Genomic DNA, 23688 nt, shown 5'->3' with positions numbered 1-23688 from the left:
TTGAATAGAAGACCCTTGGAGTCCTTTCCAACTCTACAATTCTGATTCTAAGATAAAGGCAGCAGCATTACAATATATTTTTCATTTTCCTCCTCTACCCTGCCAAGTTTTTTAAAAAGTGCTTGGTCCAGCTGGTGGTCACACCAAAACAGTTTGCACTAACCATATTTTGAACAAATCATGGACTGAGGTTCCCAAACTAGGGTAAGCCATAGCTGCGTATTCTACCTGTTCAGTTGCTCCAGTTTTTATTAGTGCAAGGGCTTCCCAGAGGCAGAGTAAAAGCTATAACTATGGTTTGTCAAGTCACACAGCATACCAAATCATATTAGTTCAGTTCAGGCTCATCTGAAAGGACTCCAAGGGTCTTCTATTCAAGTTCATCCTGTCCAAAAAGGAACTAGTTCCTGTTCAAGTTTTCTCTTTTACAAAACAAACTTCATGTAAACCATGGTGTTCAAATCCAATCCATAACTTCAGAGTCTAGTTTGTTATCAGCAAGCCAGTGCTTGCTTATTGAGACAGCATACCTAGCCATGGTTACAGTTACTTGCTCCTGAGTGTCATACCGTCCACTCAAATGACTGCAATTCACTGCCCTCTGCCTTCCTGCATCCCACACCCCACCATCTGCTCCAGAGCGTTGGGTTGTAGACTTCTGCTCAGACAACACTGGATTTTACCCATATTAGTTTACCTCATTTTGTCTAAAGCTGGAGTCAGAAGAATATAGAGCAGGTGTGGAGAACCTTTAGTCCTCCAGAAGTTGCTGAACTACAACTCCCATCAACCTTGGCAATTGGCTGTTGAGAGTTGTAGTTCAACATCTGGAGGGTCAAAGGTTCCCCACACCTAAAGTAAGATGATGGATTGTGGTTTAACAGTGTCATTATTGTGGTACAGATCTCTCTTTTGATTATTTCTGTCCAAAAAGAAACAACAGCAGAAAGTAAAATGACCTTATACCAGCCCAGCATTGACAATCCTGACTAGCAATGGCCCTCAACAGTCATCAGCAGAGGGAGGTCTTTCCTATAACCTCCTAACTGATCCTTTTTACCGGGAATTTCTAGGGTGTCCTACTACTGAGCAATTCCCCCTCCACACACAGAAACCACAGACAATGATTCCTTTATTTTACCCCCGCTATTCCCGAAGAAAAACAGTCTCTGTCCCTAATCTACCCTACTTTTTTCCATTTGTACTCCAAGAGCAAGGCAGACAGCTTAGCTTTGCAAAAACAAAAACAAAAAGCACTTGATATCAGAGACCCATGGGAATTTCTGATCTAAACTCTCAAAGTACAATTTCCCAGAGTTTGGTTTTGTCATCGATTGAGATAGGAAGCCTGCATGCACTGCTCACTATTCCATTGCTCCACTGGGTTTTTCCATAGACCTCATACATGTTTAATGTCAGTACAAAAAGTCAGCAGGAAGAAATTGGTTTAGAGTCCCTTGATAAGCAAGTGTTACTGATGCTTCAGCTGGAGAACACACACATGCTCACACTTCATTTTGGAATTATAAAGTATTTATAAGCTTGAATCTGGTGCTTTATACCAACAATGAGAGAGGGGATAACCACAAGGTACTCAATGCAAATCAATGATGGGGCTGCATTGTTGCATTGTGTCAATTTACAGTGCTTTGCTGTAAATATTTTACAAGCATCCGTCCCCTGCTCTGGGTCTTTTTCCTTTTATTTTTTAGCAGCGGGGGGTGGGGGAGTGGAGTGTCATCATTTGCACACGTTAAAAATTCTTGCTTCTTACATGGATTCCATCAAATTGCACAGGTGCGTTTCACTTTTCGGTTGCCGCAAACTGCCTTTTCAAAAATAAATACATTTCTTTCCCACAATTCTCAAGTCTCCACAGCATCCGGCACTGCCTTTGCCACAATCTCACTTCGGCAAGCCACTTTGCTCATAAGCCTCAGCTAGGAACTAGGGAGCTGCAAACTTTGACTGGCTTTAGTAACCAAGCCAAAATCTATGATCACCATCATTCTGCCCCCCCCCTTCTCTGCAACCTCAACTGCACCTCCATGGAAGAGCAGGGGCAATCCCCCTCCCTGGAGGTGGGGAATATTCCTATGCAACTGCAGGGATGACCTTTCCCATAGCTGCACTGAACATCTAAAGCAGGCATAGGCAATCTCAGCCCTCCAGATGTTTTGGGACTACAACTCCCATCATCCCTAGCTAACAGGTGTTAGTATTTCATGCATCCGATGCTGCAGATTGGTGTAAATCACATGCCTGTCTGGGAAGACCGTGGGAAGGGAAGACAGCCTTAACAGTGTGGTGTAGTGGTTAAGAGCGGTAGTCTTGTATCTGGTGAACCGGGTTCGCGTCCCCGCCATAGCTGCCAAGTTTTCCCTTTTCTCGCGAGGAAGCCTATTCAGCATAAGGGAAAATCCCTTAAAAAAAGGGATAACTTGGCAGCTATGGTCCCCGCTCCTCCACATGCAGCTGCTGGGTGAGCTTGGGCTAGCCACACTTCTCTGAAGTCTCTCAGCCTCACTCGCCTCACAGAGTGTTTGTTGTGGGAGAGGAAGGGAAAGGAGAATGTTAGCCGCTTTGAGACTCCTTAGGGCAGTGATAATGCGGGATATCAAATCCAAACTCCTCCTCCTCTTCTTTTTCTTACTGTGTAATGCTAGATTACTGTGCATATACCATCTGGTATATGTCTCTGAGAGGGACCCAGGTGGCGCTGTGGTTAAACCACTGAGCCTAGGGCTTGCTGATCAGAAGGTCGGCGGTTCGAATCCCTGTGACGGGGTGAGCTCCCGTTGCTTGGTCCCAGCTCCTGCCAACCTAGCAGTTCGAAAGCACGTCAAAGTGCAAGTAGATAAATAGGGACCGCTACAGCGGGAAGGTAAACGGCGTTTCCATGTGCTGCTCTGGTTTGCCAGAAGCGGCTTTGTCATGCTGGCCACATGACCTGGAAGCTATACGCCGGCTCCCTCGGCCAATAATGCGAGATGAGCGCGCAACCCCAGAGTCGGTCACGACTGGACCTAATGGTCAGGGGTCCCTTTACCCTTTACCTTTATATGTCTCTGAGCGCACTGGAAAAGAAGGGAAATGCCTTTTCCAGAGCTGCGCATACCAGAGGACACTCATAGAGTGTGGGGGCTGCAGGAGCAGCTCAGGGCGTTTACCAACAACAGGACCAGTGGTCAGGGATGATGGGATTTGTAGTCCCAAAACATCTGGAGGGCTGAGTCTGCCTATGCCTGATCTAAAGCTCAGAACAATGGACAATCCCCACTGACTCTCTTACTCCAAACTGGAAAGGAAGGCTAAGTTTCTCATCATCCTCACCAGAGCATAACAGGATAGTCACTGAGGTGCAGGTGAGGATAACAATTAGGACCCCTGTTTGGTCTAACACAGGCCTACTTGCGTTGTCATGTGGATTATTTAAAAAAACAATTAGAACACTTCAAGAAGAGCCTGGGAAATTGCAAATATTACTTTAGGTAGCAAGCTCCGGTTGAGCCTTCCCCAGCTTTCTGTGCAACCCAGAGTTTCAAATATCAAGTTGCATTTATCCGAAGCTCATTTGATTTCCAAATGATGAGATGCCAATCACAGTAGCACTTAGTCTATTAAAGACAACAGGTAAGTAGGGGGACCCATTTTCAAATGCTTCATCATCAACAAGGTCAAGAAAAGCAATTCCAGGCAGAGCAGATAGCTAAGGCACTCAAGCAACCGGGCTCCATATCAGGTTACCAGCTGTTCAAAACTTACTGTAAAAATAAGATCCACCGTTTCACTCTGGAGATTACAAAAGAAATATTTCAGGGAAGAAATAATTATCATCTGGTGACAGCCAGCCAAGATAGATCAAGATTGTTTCCAAAGGAGGAATTTCAGCATCTACTGAGACTACGAGTTCACTCTTTTGAATTATTTCTTTAACCATGCTATGCTGTATTTCTTCATACTATACCAAGTCAAGCAGTTCTCCAGACAATGTCTCCAATGACTGCGGTTTACCTTTGTGGAGAAATCATCCCAGTGAAAAAAGAGTTGTTAGCAAACTCTACTTTCAGAGTACAAAGCTTCAATACTGGATAATTCCTCCAGTTCTGTCATTTAAAAATCTCAGCTCTCAATTTAGAGTGGAGTTTCTGCACAAAGCAACTCTTTTTTTTACCCTTCATTTCCTGACTTCCATATTGGGGGGGGGGTTTCCACCATATATTATCTGCAAGCCTGAGCCTGTAAAACTCCATGTAACATCTAGTTTTTTCCTCCAGATCAGGAGAAAGGCAAGCGGCAATACAGCCATCAAAGAACGTCTATGGAGAATAGACAAGGGTGGACCTAGCCTGCAAGGGCAAAAAAATAATAATATCTATTTGGGTGGGCAACATTAAGAAAAATATATCAAAATGGCCAGCAGCATAACATCAACAAGAAAATTACATTTATAAAACAAGATGCATCACAAATCAGTAGATCACCTTAATAAACCAACAGAGCTGGAACACTGCTCAGGTGAGACATTTTAAGCATGTGCCTAAATACAAATACAGTATGCGTCTGCCCGATATTCACTTTGGGCGCATTCCAAAGGGCAGGTCTCACCACACTAAAAGCCCTGGTCTTAGTGAGTATAAGACGAACCTCGGGAACATAAAAATTCCTTCAGCAGTCAGCACATTTTCACACAGTTTAGGATTGAGCTGCTCTAGGGGGCTTTCTATTAGAGTTTAAGGTGACCTTCCCTCATCAACCCAATAAAACCCAGCAGAATGCATTATATTTATTTATGCACTGTATTTATAACCTGCTGTATACAATATTTAAATGAAATCAATAAAAAATTGCCCATAAAGCCAACATTAAAAACACCAATAATTACTGATTGGTTGAAAGGAGAAAGTATGCGTTTTTCAGACAGACCTTTGCAATCTAGTTTTCAAAAGACGTTGAAAGAAGAGAAGGATGGTTCCTGCTGAACTTCTACCGGCAGGGAGTTCCACAGGGCAGGGCCTGCCACACTAAAGGATCAATCCTTTAGAGAAGCCGTACAGATCCTCTGGGGCATGGGGAGCCCCCAGAAGTGCCTCATCTAAGGATAGTGTCATCCCATTCGGACATGAAACTTAGAGGGAAGTTCTTCCTGAGTGACTATAGTCACCACCAGTTTGTGAACAAAATCTACCCAGCGAGCTGTACAGTGAATAGGTTTTTCTCTGGCCACAGAATTCTTGAAAGTCTGACAAATCCAGAATTTAAATTTAAATTCCTAAATCAAAGAATTTAAGGAACCATTTCAAATATCAGGTTTAGACAACACATTAAAGAGTTAAAGGTAAAGGGACCCCTGACCATTAGGTCCAGTCGTGACCGACTCTGGGGTTACGGCGCTCATCTCGTATTATTGGCCGAGGGAGCCGCGTACAGCTTCCAGGTCATGTGGCCAGCCTGACAAAGCTGCTTCTGGCGAACCAGAGCAGCACACGGAAACGCCGTTTACCTTCCCACTTGGAGCAGTACCTATTTATCTACTTGCATTTTGACGTGCTTTCAAACTGCTAGGTTGGCAGGAGCTGGGACCAAGCAACAGGAGCTCACCCCGTCGCAGGGATTCGAACCACCGACCTTCTGATCGGCAAGCCCTAGGCTCTGTGGTTTAACTCACAGCGCCACCTGTGTCCCTATTAAAGAGTTACGTGCAAGCTAATTATTACGAGTGTCATAAACCGAACAGCAAAGTCATCAAGTTGTCATCAACATCATTCTAATTAGTAGTTGACATTTCAACCCAACTACCCTTAGCTATAGTAAGCTACATAAAATGTGGGTTAGTAACTAGCCTGAGCTTCTCACACCCACTTCCTCCTAGTCTGTATTTAGGCATATAACCATCATGGATAGAGACAGGCAAAGGCACTTAAGGACCTGATCCAGCAGGTTTTCCCCCCTCCATCCCCTTGATCTACCTTCAATTGCCCTGCGGAAATAGGGCATGTCATTTTAGGCAGCGAAACTTAATTTTTGTCAATTTCTTAATGAGGGATCTTAAAAATTTGTTTTTGGGTGTGATTAATTTTAATCTGCTACTATTTGGGGAACTGGACAACAGTTATCTTGGTAAGTCTACATTTGATGAAAAAGCACATAAAACGCTTTCGGAAAACCAAAGGGTTTTAATTTTACCTTCTGAAAATGTCAAGTAATGCTAAATAATAATAATAATATATCTGTGAGTGCTTGGCAATCATTTTTAATTATTTCTGCACACTTTTACACACATTTTACTTACCAAGAAAATCTATATTATATTAATCTAACCCAAAATTCTTTTGAATTCCAAAATCATGTTGCAACTTTTAGGACCGCTCATTTTTGGAATTTGAAAGCTGAAAAATTCAACATGCCCTACTGTGGGAATGGTTGTGAGGCAAGAGGGAACAAGCTTGCCTCCTGCTCTGGTGGGTAGGACTTGAACCAATGGTTTCAAGTTACGAGAAAGGAGATTCCTTATGGTAGGAAGAACGTTTTGACAGTAAGAGCTATTTGACAGGGGAACAGTCTCCCTCGAGAGGTTGTGGACTCTCCTTCCTTGGAATTTCTAAAGCAGTGGTTGGACGGTCATCTGCCATGAATGCTTTAGCTCAGATTCCTGCACTGGACGGGGTTAGAGTAGATGACCCTCAGGGTCCCTTCTGACTCTAAAATCCTATGATTCCATTATTCCTTTTTCTTCTTCTGTTGTTATTATTTTGACGGATTTTTTAAAGAAAAGGAAAAAGAGTAGGAGGGGAAAAGGTAGGCAAAAGAGAGGAGAAAAATGGGCATGTATACAGTATTTACCCAGGTGGCGCTGTGGGTTAAACCACTGAGCCTAGGGCTTGCTGATCAGAAGGTCGGCAGTTCGAATCCCTGTGACGGGGTGAGCTCCCGTTGCTTGGTCCCAGCTCCTGCCAACTTAGCAGTTCGAAAGCACGTCAAAATGCAAGTAGATAAATAGGAACCGCTATAGCGAGAAAGTAAACGGCGTTTCCATGTGCTGCTCTGGTTTGCCAGAAGCAGCTTTGTCATGCTGGCCACATGACCTAGAAGCTATACACCGGCTCCCTCGGCCAATAATGCGAGATGAGCGCGCAACCCCAGAGTCGGTCACGACTGGACCTAATGGTCAGGGGTCCCTTTACCTTTACAGTATTTAATAAGCAGACACCATGCTTTAGGCTGATGTCAAAAGTGAATCTAAAAAGGGTGGAAAATAGAGGGAAAAATAAATAAATCAACCTGTCAAAGACATTCAACAATCCAGAAGAGCTAAATGTTGCCTTCTATAACTATCTATCATATAATAAAAATCAGCATTGGCAGCCGTGAATCCCCAATGTCTCTCCACCACCTTTGCCATACTGCTATATGAAGTCTATTTTTAGCATTGGCCCCTTTAAGAATAAAAATTTGTTAAATTACTGCAATTCCCAAAGGTTCTTTGAAGCTCCACGCAGTCGATGAGAGGATGCCAGTTACTAGAGACAGCTGGAGAGGCCAAAAATAACCTCTACCAGCTGAGTTGTATATAGAATATTTTGATATAGGGTGGTCATATCAAACACATGCAACACACACACACATATATATATATAACCGTTGAGAATGCCAATCCTTAATGCACTTCTACAGACAACTCCGTGTGTACTTTCAGTCCAAATAGTTATCATGCAAGTAAACCAATTACCAGAGGCTAAAGCTCATTCAACCATCACCCTAATTATTCAGAAAATATGCAACAAACCCATGTGTATCAATCATTCTCTTTTCAAGCCAACCCTGCTAAAATATTTTCCCCCCCCCCACCTTTTGAACTATGGCCCTCTATTTCGCATTTTCTATAATTTTGTAACAAGTAAAAGCTACAGGTAGGTAGCCGTGTTGGTCTGAGTCGAAGCAAAATTAAAAAATTCCTTCAGTAGCACCTTAAAGACCAACTAAGTTTATATTTTGGTATGAGCTTTCGTGTGCATGCACACTTCTTCAGATACAAGTAAAAAAGTAAAAGCTAGTTTGAATGGTGCATAAAAGCCTACCCCAATAGGACATTGATTTACGTTCATATTTATTTAGCATCACCTGACATTTTCAGAAGGATTAAAACAAAAATCAGTTCGTTTTCCGAAAGCAGTTTATGCGCTTCTTCGATAGACTTAACAAGCTAAATGCTGTTCCAGTCACAAAAATAATAGCGGATTTGCATTCCTCACATCCAAAAACATTTTTAAAGTCTCATCACTGAAGAAATTTGCAAAAATTAAGCTTCATCCCATAAAATGGCAAGCCCTGCTACCCCAATCATGTGCCACTCAAATGTCCTGGAGTAGAAGGAAGGTCACATCTCAGTGGTAGAAAATCTACTCTGCATGTAGATGCTCTCAGGCAGGGCTGGCAAAGTCCCCACCAGTCTTAAACTCTAGAGCAGGCACATCCAACAGGTACATTGTGATCTACCGGTAGATCACTGGACGTCTGCGGTAGATCACTGGTAGATCATTAGCTCCCCCCAAAGAAGCTGAACAACTGTGGCTCCCCTTTAAAAAGCTCAACATTTTACCTCCTCCCTGAAAAAAACTCAACAACTTTGACCCCAACCCCCCCAAAATTGGCCTTCCTCCTTCCTAAAAAAAGGAGGGGTAGATCACTGCACTGCCAGTTTTTAACTCTGTGAGTAGATCGCAGACTCTTGGGAGTTGGCCACCCCTGCTCTAGAGCAATGGTTCTCAACCTTTTTCCGACCATGGTCCCCTTCCTGTGACCCCCTGTCCTACCGGTAGAAAGGTAGCTATTTAAATATCTTGCTTGTAAATAGAACCATGTCTTATTTATAATTTTTACAAATCCACAGGGAAGCATGGTCACTTCTCGGTTGACTCTACTCTTGTTTTCTATTCTCTTCCACTTCTCTGTTTTCTTTTTTCTTTTGTGATTTCTTTTCTCGGTCACTTCTGTTTTCTTCACTTGTCACTTCCCTCTGTGGCCCCCTAGTCTCGTGCCATGGCCTCCCCATTTACGCGATTTTCACCTGTGTCCCCTTTGGAATATTCTATGGGGCCTCCAGGGGGCCATACGGCCCCCGGTTGAGAAACGCTGCTCTACAATTCCCATTATCCCTGACCACTGGTCTTGCTAGCTAGGGATGATGGGAGTTGTAGTCCAAAACATCTGGAGAGCACCAGGTTGGAGGGGGGGAGGCAGGTATATAAAATCTGACCTTAGGGCACTGCCTCAGCAGCAAATTCATTAGCATCACAATGATACTAACTGTTGATTTGTTATTTGTTGAAGGGAGCGAGAGGCACCAAACACTTGATCTCTAATTGCATAGAACAATTATCCCCCATTTCCAACCCCTGTGATTTTCCTGTCCAGCACTGCTAAACCAAAAAAGAGATAATTAAGGCTTCCTGAATAAGCACCCACATTAGTAGCTCTTCACTTGCAAGTATTAATGTTTGAGCAGAACATTTGGAGAAAAGCAGATGCAGTACAATACCTGAAGGAGATCGCTGAGGTCAAGCAGCATGTCTGTGGTGGAGGTTAAGGAACTTAAGCACATACTCAGGCATGAGGAGCTGTTCTTTGATTGGCAGCTGGGAAAAGAAACAAAAGCACTTTGTTCCAAATGCACATGATTACGGTGTCCAATCTCCTCCTCCTGATTCGTTAAGCAAGGTGGTTAGGGGTTTTTCCAAACACACACACAATCCACTCATTCATAAGCGTTTAGTAAGGGTCTGGACCTTTCGCTGCTGTTTTATTAAGAAAAACGTTGCCTGGCATTTAAGCCAATATTCTAGCCAGTACAGAGCACTAATTTCAGGATGGAACTAAAAGCTAACAGAGACAGGAGGTGGATCAAATTACTGGGGAAATGCTGCTTTATGAATTCCACAGATCCCACCATTCGCTTCCCCCAATTCTAACCAAATCATGCTCCCCAGACTTTCTAAATGCACCATGTGGTTATCATAAAAGAGAGCTAGCTCTTCTCTGCTCCCCACCCCAGAATTTTAGAACTACACACTCCTCCTTTTCTAATAGCATCCCGATAAAACTGAGACATTGTACTACGTCATCAAACTGCAGGTTTGCGGGAGGCGGCTGTGAGAACATTTGCTCCCGAAGGCAGAGAAAGGGCTCAAAAGTATTGGGCACACCATCTTTGAGTATCAGCTGGCGGCACCTTTTGGAGGTTGCTTTCCAGAGTGTAGGAATGTAAGAAAAGCCCCGCTGGATCAGAAGGAAGGCCCATCTTGCCAGCATCCTGTTTTCCGCAGTGGCAGATCAGATGTTGTGGAAATCCCACAAATAGGGAACAAGAGCAATTGCCCAACTCCTGCTGCTGTTCCCCGGCAAGAGGAATGCTGCATGCCTAGTAGCCAGGCACTGGTAGCCTCACCTTCTGTGACTTTGTCCAACCCCATTTTTAAGCCATCTTGTGATAGTGAATTCCATAGTCTCGTTTATGAGCTGCTTCCTCAGTGCTGCCTCTCTATTCAGCCGCAAGTCCCCACTCACCAATGAGTGACTGCCCAAATCAAGCAGAGACACAGCAGGGGTGCTCCTCTGAGGACGGGGAAATTCTTACTGTGAACACATTTTGTAAGCAAATCATTTGACCTGGAAGAATGATTGAGCACCTCCAATTTTGTAATTCAGAAAGAAGAAAAACATGGCTCAGCTACCAGTAGGTTTGGCAGACACAGCTAACACGTCGTTAAAACTTTGAACATGCTTCCTTCCTTTCCTCACATCAGCCAAGTAGCAATAGCACCCTCCTGCTGGAACAACTAATAGGGGGGAATGTTTAACCAAGAGATTGCATTAATGCAATGAACCACAGGCACCTCTACCAGCAACAATCAACAGCTAAAAGCCAGGTGTGTCTAAGTCACATGGAAAAACAAAGAAAGCTAAAGCACTCTGGCCAGGTTCTTCTCAAAGGGATTGCAAAAGAAGAGTTACATTTCTTTGGATCCCATCCATCTTTCTGCTATCATTCTCCCTCCGGGTTTACATTCCTTTCAATAACATCTCGGTTTCATTTCAAAATCTCCTGCCGATCTTGCTGTCTGGCACAAGTGTTTTTGCCAGGGAGATCTCTGAGAGCAACTCGCTAAGTATTGAGAGATTTTTAAATGGCTCGAGGTGACACTTATTAACTGTGCATGTGAAACTTTGCACAGTTTCATCACAAGAACGGAGAAGTCCCTGTCTATGAGGAAAATATATAATCTAAAAATATTTTTATTGTTTATTACATTTTCATTCTGAAAATGCAGATGCTCTGGGAAGCATACGTGGTTCCCCCCCCTTTATCTTTAAAACAATCTGTGGAGTAAGTTCAGGAGAGAGAGACAGACAGACAGACAGACAGACAGACAGACGGACGGACGGACGGATGGATGGATGCTGGCCCAAGGGCACCCAGTGAACTTCATCAGGGCCAGCTCCAGGTGTGAGGGGGCCCTGGGCAAATTGTGCTCCTGTGAGCCCCCTTCTCTGCCAGTGGGCTCTGGCTCACCTGGTTGCAGTGACAGTGTTCCAAGCAGAACCGGGGGGGGGGTCTACCCTCCCTCCCCACAAACTTTAATTCCCCACATTGCTCCAGAATGGACAATAGGCTGAGGGCATTGTGAAAAATGAGAAGGGTGGCTAGATCCAGCCACCTGCTTGGAGTGCCAGGTCAGAAAACAACCTAGAGGGGTCTTAGGAAGGGGCATCATCATTGGGTTCTGCTTGAGTCTGGGACCCTGGCCCCTGCCCAAGGACACCAGCTCCAAGCTTTGAATCTGGGCCTCCCAGCATCCTAACCACTGCACTACAATGGCTTTCTTAAAAAAGGCTTTGCTAGCCCTGTCATCCAAGATGGCTGAGATTCAAGGTGTGACCTTCTGAAAGCAAAGCATGAGCTGTAGCACTGAACAGGATGTGGTTTTGGTCAGCGCCGTGACTGTCAATCTTTCTGGTTAGCATAATACAACTCAAATCCCAAGGACTCTAGGACAGCACCATAGCACATGTCTAACCCCCTGCACCTTGAAACAGTCTTGCCTCTATTCAACCACAGTGGAGACAGGGACACAGGTCTAACCCTATGCTATAACTTGGCCATGGGCCCTCTTAGTCCCATCCAGGGATGCCACAAAAACCCAGTTGCCTATTGGTCACCTATCGGTCAGACAACTGTTTTTATGTACTCAGTTTCCTGATAGTGAGACTTGCAACTGCACGGTTTCAGAGATCTTCACAAAGACTGGAGCAGCTTTTAGAGTGACTATGAGTTACACAAACAAAACACTGTGCAATAATACAACATACATTAGATGCTTCATTCATTCAAATGTTTTAGATTATGGAATGTTTTCTTAGCTTGTGCAAGCATTAGAAAACTTCAATGCTTTGATGAGTTAGTCAAAGTTGGCTTTTCCATAATTACAATCTTTCTTTCAACTTAATAAACACTAGAGTAGATCTTAGCCAGCAGCCAGCATATTTCAGTTTAAATACTGTGGATTTATTTATTTTATTAAGGATAGGAACGGGGGAAAACAAACAGAAAGAGCTTCAAAGTTATACTGCACATTCCACAGCTACACCTTATCAACAAGGTAGGGGAGGGGTATTCACTTGGCACAATCTGAACTTTTATCCAATGCCGGGGAGAGAAATCACCCTAGGGGGGTTGGGGGTATTATAATTCCTACTACAATGAGATTTCCAATGCATGGTAGTGTAGAATGCTGGTGTCCGAAGAAGTGTCCTTGACAATATCCAAACACTCAGAGGCAGAAAACACTTATGGGTTGTTGTTTTTTGGCGCGGGGGGGGGGGTCCAACACCAGTAAGAAACCTTCAAGAAAACTGTCATTGGTCAGAGAAATGCCCCCACAAACATTACAAGGCTTTGTGCCAACCTGCTGGCACTTCCTCTGCAGTCATGAGTTGCCCCGCTCTCTGGAAAAATGAAAGAAACCCGCTTCGGTATGGAATACTGCTTTGCCGGTTGTTTCATTCAACGGGGGACGGGTTTTGCAGAAAACTGCCCAACACCTTTGAAAGGATACCTACCCAATCCATGAATTGGAATCAGCTCTGGGTGGATGCAGTTACCCTTACCCCTTCCTATCCCAGCTTCTCCCAGCAAATGGGGTTCTGGGTTGGGGGAGGAATAGACTAGGCTAAGGAAGAGGTTTCTGTACCTTGAATGCCATAAAGGGGGCGGGAGGGGGTTTGTTTACTCCTTTGTCATGTTGTGACTGTAAACTAGTTTGCATCCAGTGCTCTTGGGTGTCCTAGAATCATCGAGTTGGAAGGGACCCAAGGGTCATCTAGTCCAACCCCCTACAATGCAGGAATCTCAGCTAAAGTATCCATGACAGATGGCCATCCAACCTCTGCTTAAAAGTCTCCAAAGAAGGGGAGCCCACCACCTCTCATGGGAGTCTGTTCCACTGCCGAACGGCTCTTACTGTCAGAAAGTTTTTCCAAATGTTAGTCGGAATCTCCTTTCATGCAGCTTGAAGCCTACTCTCCAGAGCAGGAGAAAACAAGCATGCTCTCTCCTCCATGTGATGGCCCTTAAGATATTTGAAGATGGCTATCATATCTCCTCTCAAGTCTCCTCTTTTTCAGGATAAACATACCCAGCTCCTTCAAACGCTCCTCATAAGGCTGTTTCCAGACCCCTTGACCAGGGGTCCCCAGACTTACCAGGCTTCGGGCCGGAGAGCAGGGGAGTGCGCGCGCAGCGGGCCGGAGGGCGGGGGAGTGCGCACCCGTGCACATGCGCACACGCACACGGTCGGAAAAAAATCGCCGAAAATCGCTTGTGTGCATGCGTATGGGCCTCCCCTGACCCGGAAGTGCATCGGAAATGACCTCTTCTGGGTCGGGAGAGGCCCATACGCATGCTCACAAAGGATTTTTGGCGATTTTTTGCCGATTTTGAAGATCGCCGCCGCGCGCCGTAAGAGCGGGCGGCGGGGGTCGTCGTGGGCTGGATTGGGAGGCTAATTGGGCCGCATCCGGCCCGGGGCCGTAGTCTGGGGACCCCTGCCCTTGACCATCTTGGTTGCCCTCGTCTGCACACGTTCCTTTCGCTGCCAATTGTTCTATGAAAAATATCAGGGTGCTTTTACATTGATTGGGGTAATAAATAAACAAGGGACGTTGTACAGGTGTCAAATTGTGACAATTTTCAAGAAGAACAACTTTGTAGGTCAACTTATGTGTACAGCAACTCCTCATTTGAATGCATGCACGACCGCACATATGCACATCGCATCTAACTCGGAAATGAGCCAAAAAACATCACAAAAGGGGGTGGGAACAGGGCGGGGCGGGGCAGGGCAGGAACAGGGTGTTTGCAGGCTTTTTCAATGGTGTTTCAAATATACCTGACTTCACTAAACACGTGGTGCCTCGGAACATAACCGCCCGCCCCCCCCATAAATACAGAGTTACCTATATATGAAAAGTGTGCAGGGGAAACCCTTTTGCTTCCACTAAACTGTCAATGAAGTAATTAAACATAACATTTTTACAGAGCTTTCAAGTGGTCACAGTGCTTCATATACATAACCCAGTTGCAATCCTTATACTGTAAAGCTTACAGAAATTCAGAAGGTCAGCATTATTTACTCCCATACTTCAGATTGAGTGGCTGAGGCTGAGAGAGGGGGGAGGGAGGGAGGGAGGGAGGGAGGGAGAGAGAAGAGAGGGAGGGAGGGAGGGAGGGAGAGAGGGAGAGAGAGAGGCCAGCTTCCCCTAAGACCACCTAGAGGCAAAGTTAAAGCAGGGACTTTCTGATTCACAGCTCAAGTCACATCCACTCCACCCATGGTTTCCTCCCAGAGAATCCTGGGAACTATAGTTCACTCCTTACAAGACTACAATCCCCAGCACCCTTAACAAACTACAGTTCCCAGGATTCTTTGGGGGAAGCCACATCCTTTAAAAGTATGGTATAGATATGACCTCAATCCCTTAACCACTTCTCTTCAACAAGAAGCCTCCACTCTAAGTAGATACAAAACCTCTCCATAAATATACTATCTATCTATCTATCTATCTATCTATCTATCTATCTATCTATCGTGTGTGTGTGTGTGTGTGTGTGTGTGTGTGTGTGTGTGTGTGTGTGTTGCACTACACTGAATTTCAGGAGTCAGCAAGTGCTGCAATCCTATTCTGGGGCTTAAGGATGCCCCCTTCTTCATCATAAGACCTTACTTCTGCCACAACAGCTTGTAAAAAAAACCACCCTTAAGATGGCAGATCTAAGTTCTTCTGTCTATATCCTATATCCAACCTGCCTTTGTCAGTGCCACAGAATTTGTATAACAGCCTAGTGAGAGAAACAAAAGATCCTTTGTTGCAAAACGTGCACAAATTCAGATGGGCTGTACAAGCACATCCAGCCTCTGACAAGCCCTTCACACAGACACACCCTTTGACAATTGCTTTACCAGCGGAACAAGAGGGCGAGGCTTTATTACTGTTTTCAAAATACACTGAAATAAATCATCTCGTCTGCCTCGGCTCTGCTTCCAGCTAGCCCATTTGTAGCTTAAAAAGAATACCGTACATATAACAATATATTCCCAAAGTTCCTGAAGATACCTTGTGCATCTGGCGTCACAATGAAAACCCACAGAGAGAGCTATGCAGAGGCAGGAGTGGGGCTTTGAGCAGGATTCTCAATCGCTCAAGGGTCAGGGAAGCAGGTTTGATCTCAGAATACTCCAGGTCTGCTTGCTTCCATAATGCATAGAATCGCAGAGTTACAGAGTTGGAAGGCACCCTGAGGATCACTCCAATCCAACCCCCTGCGATGCAGGAATAGGCAGCTGTCCCATAGAGGGATCAAACCTGCAACGTTGGCGTTATCAGCACCACGCTATAACCAACTGAGCTATCGTGGTTATAAATGAAGGGCTGCCATTCACGCTGGGAAAGGTGAACCTCTGCACTTCTGGACAGACTTGCACTGACTTGGAACCAGCGCCCCTCCATGCACAACTCTGCTCAGGCTGCTCCCACTGAAGGAAGGGGAGCATGCAATTTTGGCAGCCCCCTGCAAAGCTGCCCAGAAGGTTCAGGGACACCCTAGAACAGGCATCCCCAAACTTCGGACCTCCAGATGTTTTGGACTACAATTCCCATCATCCCTGACCACTGGTCCTGTTGGCTAGGGAGCATGGGATTTGTAGGCCAAAACATCTGGAGGGCCGCAGTTTGGGGATGCCTGCCCTAGAACAACGTAGGAAATGTGAGGGGCTGTAAGGAAATGGAGAATAGGCATAATAAATAATAATAATAATAATAATAATAATAATAATAATGCTTCCCCGCCACCACCTCAGGCTGACGCCTCTGCCGGGTTTGTTCCTTCCATAAGTAAATGGGAGTATTCCAGAATGCCCTGGATCAAGTTCACTGACAAGTGGCTTGGCCCTCATTAAAAATAATTCAACAGAAGAGAAAGCACACTATTTCCACGGGTCCCAGCAGTATAGAAGCCCCACAGAAGAACACAGAATCATAGAACTGTAGAGTTCTATGGACTCTCCTTCCTTGAAGGTTTTTAAGCAGAGGCTGGGGGGGGGCATCTGTCATGGATGCTTCAGCTGAGAGTTCTGCACTGCAGGGGATTGGACTAGATGACTCTTGGGTTCCCTTCCAACGCCACAATTCTATGATTCTGTGCTCCTTCCTTTTGCAAATGATAACTCACATCTAGCAGAGGCTGCTGCTCCACTAACAGGAGAAAAATTCTGAGGGCAGAGGGAAGAGGAGGACTGGCCAAAAATCGCCTCTCCTCTATTCCGCCTGCAAGAGCATCCAAAGCGCTGCCAAAGACAAATCTGGATCGAACCCAACAACAATATAGTGAGTGTGTTGAATCACGTTCATACACTTTCACTGTAAACACAATGCACACACAAACCTTGAAGAAAAGAATCTGATGAGCCAGAAATAGCTTAGCACACTGATGCCTGAATGGAAGACATTACATATACACACAGAGCAGCATTGTATGATGGTTCAGATATCCATTAAAGATTAAGAAAAGTTCAGGGCCCAAATTTGAGGCCTCCCTTGCAGCAATATCAGATAATGTTTAGATGCCAGGCTGCCAGAGCAAAGAGGAAATGTGTCATTTGCTTTCCAAGGGGTGGCCTGTTTTATGCCTGCTGTGAGAGCAATTATCAATAGGAAGCAGTTGTAAAAACACCCCTTTGTTTTTAATCTCTCCCTCCCTCTCTCTCTCTCTCTCTCTCTCTCTCTCTCTCTCTCTCTCTCTCTCTCTCTCTCTCTCTCTCTCTCTCTCTCTTAAAATACAAACGGTTTAGGAGACTGTGAATCACAGAAATAGTGACTTCATCCCCAGCAACATGCTGGGAGAGAAAAGGTCAGGAAGATGGAGCAAGTAGTATCTGGGGTCTTTAGTGAGGCTGGAATGCAGCACACAAACCAACATTTGTCCCCCTTAGTATGAGCCAGTTCAATATAATCTGTGCAAAGACTGAGACCCCCCCATGAGGTCAAGCCCCCTTTGTTTGCAAGATTATCCCTTTTGGTGAGGCCATTTGGTGGAGCTATTTATAGACAAGACATATAATACCCATCACAAAAGGAACTATATAAAGGACAAGGCACCCGCTAAACACAGCCGAGTTCAAATCGAGCTGCAAATGTCTAACTGGCTACAAAAGCAGGGAAAAAGCCCTCCAGATTACCTCATGTGACTGTGTCTGGTTGCGTCAGCAGACCAGAGTTTGCAGCCAAGCAAAGGCATGCAGGATAAAAAATATTTGGGGGTGCGGGGTGGGAGAAGCCTGATGGAGATGTTTGGAGTTTGGGCCTGGAAAGAGCCTGAGACAAGAGCAGAATAATGGGTGTGGTGACAGCCACTTACCAGCTGGACCATGCCTAGAGAAGAGCTGCCAGGACAGCAAGGAGTCTGAAAATTAAGTCCTCTGACAAACAGTTGCCAGAGCTAGTACTGTTTAGCCTTAGACAGAATAGGAAGAGGAGATGTCTCTGAATATTTGAAGGCGTATCACAAAGAAGCTGGAGCTGACTTTGTGTCTGTTGCCACTTTGGGCCAAACTAGAATCAAGGGATGGAAGCTGCACAGAAGTAGATATCAGGTTAATATTAGGAGAAATAACAAGAGCTGTTCAAGAGTGGAACAGATTGTGGTGGGCTTGCCTTTGCTAGAGGTATTTAAGCAGAGGCTGAACGATCATCCTTCAGGGATGCTGTAACTGCATCCTGAACTTCAGATTCTTGTACTGAGCAGGGGGTTGGATTACATGAACTCCAAGCTTCCCTTGAACTCTGATTCTGCATACAAGGCATGTCTTCTGCTATGAATTATAACCCCGCCCAATGTTTTATAGATTTTCAACTCAACTCAACTACAATGTAAAGACAAGTGATTGGAGGCAATTACTTTTTGGAAGTCTGCCCCTCGCAATTTTAAAAAATCATGAGGTCTGGGCAAAAGATTTCGGGTATAATATTGAGTATGATGCGTGGTTGAAATTGTGGAATCGAACATTGAAATTTACTGCATGTACTGCCCTGAAAGAGAATGTTTTGAAGATGATGTACAGATGGTATTTAACACCAGGAAAATTAGCTAAGATGTATAGGATGAGTAGTAAAACATGCTGGAAATGTAAAGAGAAGGACGGTGAATTTTATCATATGTGGTGGACATGCGAAAAAGTTAAAAGATTTTGGGAAATGATATACAATGAATTGAAAAAGATCTTTAAATATACCTTTCCCAAAAAACCTGAAGCTTTTTTATTAGGACTGATAGGACAGGAGATTGTGAAAGAAGATCAAGTATTATTTATGTATGTGACAACTGCGGCTAGGACTTTGTTAGCCCAAAAATGGAAAACTCAGGAGTTACCGACGATTGAAAAGTGGCAGACAAAAATGATGGACTATGCAGAATTAGCAAGACTGACTAGCAGGATCCAAAACCAGGGAGAGTCAAAGTTCCAGAAGGACTGGAGTAAATTTGTGGACTATATGGAAAAGAACTGTAGAAGTTTAAAGACACTTGCAGGACTGAAATAAATCCTACGAATTGACTTTACAGGAATGGACCAAAAAAAAACGAGGGAGGGAAGGGAAGTCAAAGCTCGGCAGAGCAAAGAAAATTGTAATAACTGATAAGATGCTTAGAAGAAATTTTTTTGTGTTTAGTATGTTTATGTTGTGTTTGTTGTTGCTTGTTTTGTTTGTTATGTTATTGTTTAAATGTGTTTAATTGGAAAATTTAATAAAATGTCTTTTAAAAAATAAATAAATCATGAGGTCTCCTTGTTTATCATTGTTCTCTAAGCAACACTCAAAAAACTCTACTCAGCGTTACAGCTGAATAACCTGCCTAGCAGAAATAGAACTTCTCCCTCATTAATTAACATAACGCTAATAAAATTAATACAAAAAACTATGTAATTATTTAATTAGGCTCGTTAACTGACACTTCTAGTCTATCAACACCCAAGTACATGGCACAACTGAAGAATAAAAATAATCAGATAACAAATGTGTCAAATGTTACAACACTCAGAATCAACTTTAGATTAGTTGACCACAGAGAGATTGGTTGCTTACGTGTGAAGCATGCAAAAAAAGCTGTAGCACAAATACAGAGCTGTTCCTTGTGATTGCACCACGAGCACTCAGAGAGGCTGCCTGTATCTGTGTTGCAGAAGACTGTACCAATCTGCACATCCAAATTCCCTGCACTTGGGGGAGGGGGGTGGAAACCCCCTTATTTAAAAACAAGGGAAAGAAAGCAAAAATATTCTCAGCTGGAAAAGCAAGGATGCAAACTTACAAAATAAGGTTTTACCTGGAAGCTGAATAAATAAGAACAGCTGGACATTAGGAACCCAAAGAGCTCTCTGATAGATCACCTGCTGATACCACTGCTTGGATTTGAGCGATGCCATTTGGGCTGCATCAGGACTGGCACTGATAACAAATTTGATATTAATGCACATGATGCTTGTTACTACTATCCTTTATAAGGCGCTTCCCAATGTTCAAAGTACTTCACATACATTATCTTATTGTAATCTCCCCAGCCTCATAAGGTAATAATTATATGCTCTGAGCAATACGCTGCTGCTGCTACTACTCTCCACTACCAAGTGAAGATTCTTCAAATAGCTGTGAGGCAAAAGCATGAATGTTTTTGTGTTTTATAATCCAGACATAAACATTTTCCCTGAGAAGCAATTTACATGAAGAATATGAGGCTTCAAACCTATGCACATTTTGCTGTCAGTGCCAATGAACACAGAAGGACATTGGCATGCGTAGATCACGCAATAGATGTTTTAAATTGTTTGTTTTACAGAAGACGCAAGTATTTTATTTGTACAAGAAGTGTGGCACAAAACACACACACTGTGGATTTTTTAAAATGTTCGATATATTTTTGTTTGCACCCATGAATTGCCCCCACTCCTACCTTTAGACCAGAGGTCGGCAAGGTTTACCTCACCTGAGCCGGTTCACTCCAGCAGAGATCCTTCCGTGGGCCGGATCGCGCGTGCCCGCGATTTCTGGCATCTGCACAGATGCAATTTCCAGTGCCGCAGAAGCGAGTCCCCACGCCGTGCTGCATTGGTTTAGCGCAGAGTGCGGGGACTCACCGAGTGAATGGCTCGGTTCGGGAGCAGCTCATGGGCCAGTTAAACGACCCCCATGGGCCGCTTGTGGCCCATGAGCCTTAGGTTGCCGACCCCTGCTTTAGACAATCCTTTGTGCTTTTCGGTAGAGTGAGGTTAATTGCTGCCAGAAAATCCCAAACAAGCTTGGACTTTCTGGGAGGAAGTTGCAGAGAGCAGATGAGCCAATATGCAATTCTGGTTGGGGCTGTTGGGAACTGGAGTCCACCAGCTTCCCGAGGACCACAGGTTACCTATTCCTTGAGGGTGAGCAGCCCAGCACCCTCTTGTTGGGAGGAAGGTTTGCTGAGGGGAGCTTTTCCGTCCTCAAGGCCAGACTGCTGCAGAGCCTCAAGCAATGCCATTATTATCCTTGAATGCTTTCTGCAGACAGTAATGCATGTGGCATAGCCACCTCTCTCCTTCCATGGCCTCCATCACACTAGTTCCAAAAGTGCCATGTTCACAAAAATTTGAAGTTGCATTTTGGCAACCTCATTGTGACCTACCCTATGATCTTTGGATAAAGGGCAGTACACAAATGTAATTATTAACAACAACAACAACAACAACAACAACAACAACAACAACAACAACCTTCCATGAGAAGATCAGCATTCAGAGCTGTTGACTCAAAATTCACTTAGTGTGAGCCACATTCTTCCTTTGCAACCCCGGCTTAAATTTATGTCCTTCAAATTCCTCTTTTGCAGCCGGCTTAAACTTCCCTGTGTCCAACATCATATGATGCCAGATGGAAGTGGTTCACCCCAGGCAACCTGGCAGGCCAACTTTCGCGGTTTGGTGGGCTCCAGAGGCTCACAGGCTGGAGGTTACCCATCAGTGACTAAATGCCCAAAACTAAGGGCATTACTTGGCACCATGACACCCAATCTGGGGGAAATCCCTTACTTTCAGTTGGAGAGCGAATCCTATGGGTACCAGAGAAGTACTCTGAGGGTATCAGAGAAGGACACCATGCAGCCACGGGCACCATGCTGGTGACCCCAACCCTATAATCTAGCATTATAAATGTGTTCGCTTTTAACATTTTTAAATTTCTTTGTCACTGATTATCTGGAGGGTTTAGTCCCTGAGCAAAGGCAGGCTGCTTCTAACACAGAACCCAGAGTCTCTGCTTAAACCTTTAGAAAAGAAATAGAATCATAGAGCTGTAGAGTTTGAAGGGACCGCAAGGGTCAATTAGTCCAACCCCTGCAATGCAGGAATGTTTTGTACCATGTGGGGCTCGAACCAACAGCTCTGAGATTAAGAGTATCATGCTGTATCAAACAAGTTTGATGATGAACATGTCATTCAAAAGCTCCTTTCCAGTGGTTCTAAAGTCTAGCTCAGAGGCAGGCAGACTGCCAGGTATTGGGGTCTATCACTTCCATCAGCCCCAGCCAGCAAAGCCACCCTGGTCTCACCTGTCTAAGGCAGAGTATCATCCTGCTCTGTTCAGGGCTTTGGAGCAGGCCAGAAGGCCAAAAAGAAACCCCAGAAGCAACCTGGATATGTGGCACTCAGGCCTCAGAGTCTTCTTCAAGCAGAGAGTGGAACAAGGAAGTGCAGCATCAGTCTAAGACTGCGCAGCAGAGCAAAGCCCTAGAGAGTATCTTCTGCCCACTACTACACTTCAGGCTCCAAAATCACACAGTAGCGGAAGCAATGCATGAATCAAGGATGAACACAAGAAGCAGGACTTACCTGCCAGTGCTCATTTTCTTCCAAGGAAATTTATACTTTGCCCTAATTCAGAGTAACCACAAAACATCAGCCTTTCCTACAGCTATCAAGATTTAGAAGGCGATCAAGCTTCATAATCTTTTATATCAGTACAGTACTTGATAATGTATTGCCTAATCAAAACAAAGATCACATGGGTTTTGCTGTAAAATGTACATTAGCTTGCTGCCATTGCATTGCTCAAGAACAGCGAAGCCTTCAGGGAATGCTAACAGTAGAATGATGAAATCTTTAGCTGTGACAAGGAAGCAGAGGACAGATTTAGTACGCTAACTGCTACAAAAGAACTTGGTTAAGAAAGTTTTGGAAGACAATTCCTCACCAGCCTTTCATATGGCTCGTTTACTGCACCATCTTCACATGCTGCAAGGAGCATGAAAAATCCTGGTGCCAATTGATGGCAGCCCCAGAAATTCTACCTACTCAACTGCGGTCAAGATTACATCAAATTCCATTTTCTGTTCACTTCCCCACATCTGGCTTAGTGTCAAATCCAAAACAGCTCTGAATTTGTGCAGAATTAAGAGACTTCTGGCATGAGCAACTAAATGGCTAATTGTCTGTCTTAGTTATCTAATAATAAGCAACCATCAGCCACAGGGGACTGCACCCCCACCTTTTTTCTTGGCTGGCTTTTGATCCAGCAAAGACTCTGCACAACAGGTGAATGGCGGCTCAAAGGGATGAAGGGGAAATTGGCAAAAAAAAACACTTTCCTCCTTTTCCCCCTAGGGAACACATTCACAGGCGCAAAAGCGCAACTGGATTCCACCAGTGAAGATTTATCAGTCTTTAACGTGACCTGCTGTTATTGAAATATGGTGTATGAAGTGCTGTGACCCTTTAAAACACTATATAATATAAAATGTCAGGTAAATTAGAGTTCACTGTAGCAGTCCAAAATATCAATAGCCTATCACGTATTTTACAAAGACAGAACTCCTTTTTATTCCAAAAAGCTTGCTTAAGATACAGACGTTAATTTGGTCTGTCCATGAACTAAATTCTTGTTTTGCTACAAGGTCTGTAATAACCAGACTTGAATGATCTTTAAGCAGCAATTTAGGAAACCACTTGCTCACAGACACACATACCCTTCTCAGGGAAAAATGAAAGCATCTATTATTTTGTTTGGAGACCCATTATCTGTGAAGAGTCAAACCAGCCTATTTAATCAATACCT

General features: G+C 44.3%; 1 protein-coding gene across 1 annotated transcript in view; it reads right to left on the bottom strand.

The window, feature by feature from the left end:
* BRF1 (BRF1 RNA polymerase III transcription initiation factor subunit) overlaps positions 1-23688 on the bottom strand; it is a 202258-nt gene that overhangs the window by 129472 nt on the left and 49098 nt on the right. The window contains exon 4 of the mRNA XM_035104684.2: positions 9539-9570. Coding sequence (XP_034960575.2) covers positions 9539-9570 — 32 coding nt within the window. The remainder of the gene's footprint in view (positions 1-9538; positions 9571-23688) is intronic.

The sequence above is a fragment of the Zootoca vivipara genome, chromosome 1 (assembly GCF_963506605.1).
Source record: "Zootoca vivipara chromosome 1, rZooViv1.1, whole genome shotgun sequence".
In the NCBI taxonomy this organism is placed as follows: domain Eukaryota; kingdom Metazoa; phylum Chordata; class Lepidosauria; order Squamata; family Lacertidae; genus Zootoca; species Zootoca vivipara.
The sequence above is the reverse complement of the archived record's forward strand: the minus strand, read 5'-3'. Positions and strand labels throughout refer to the sequence as shown.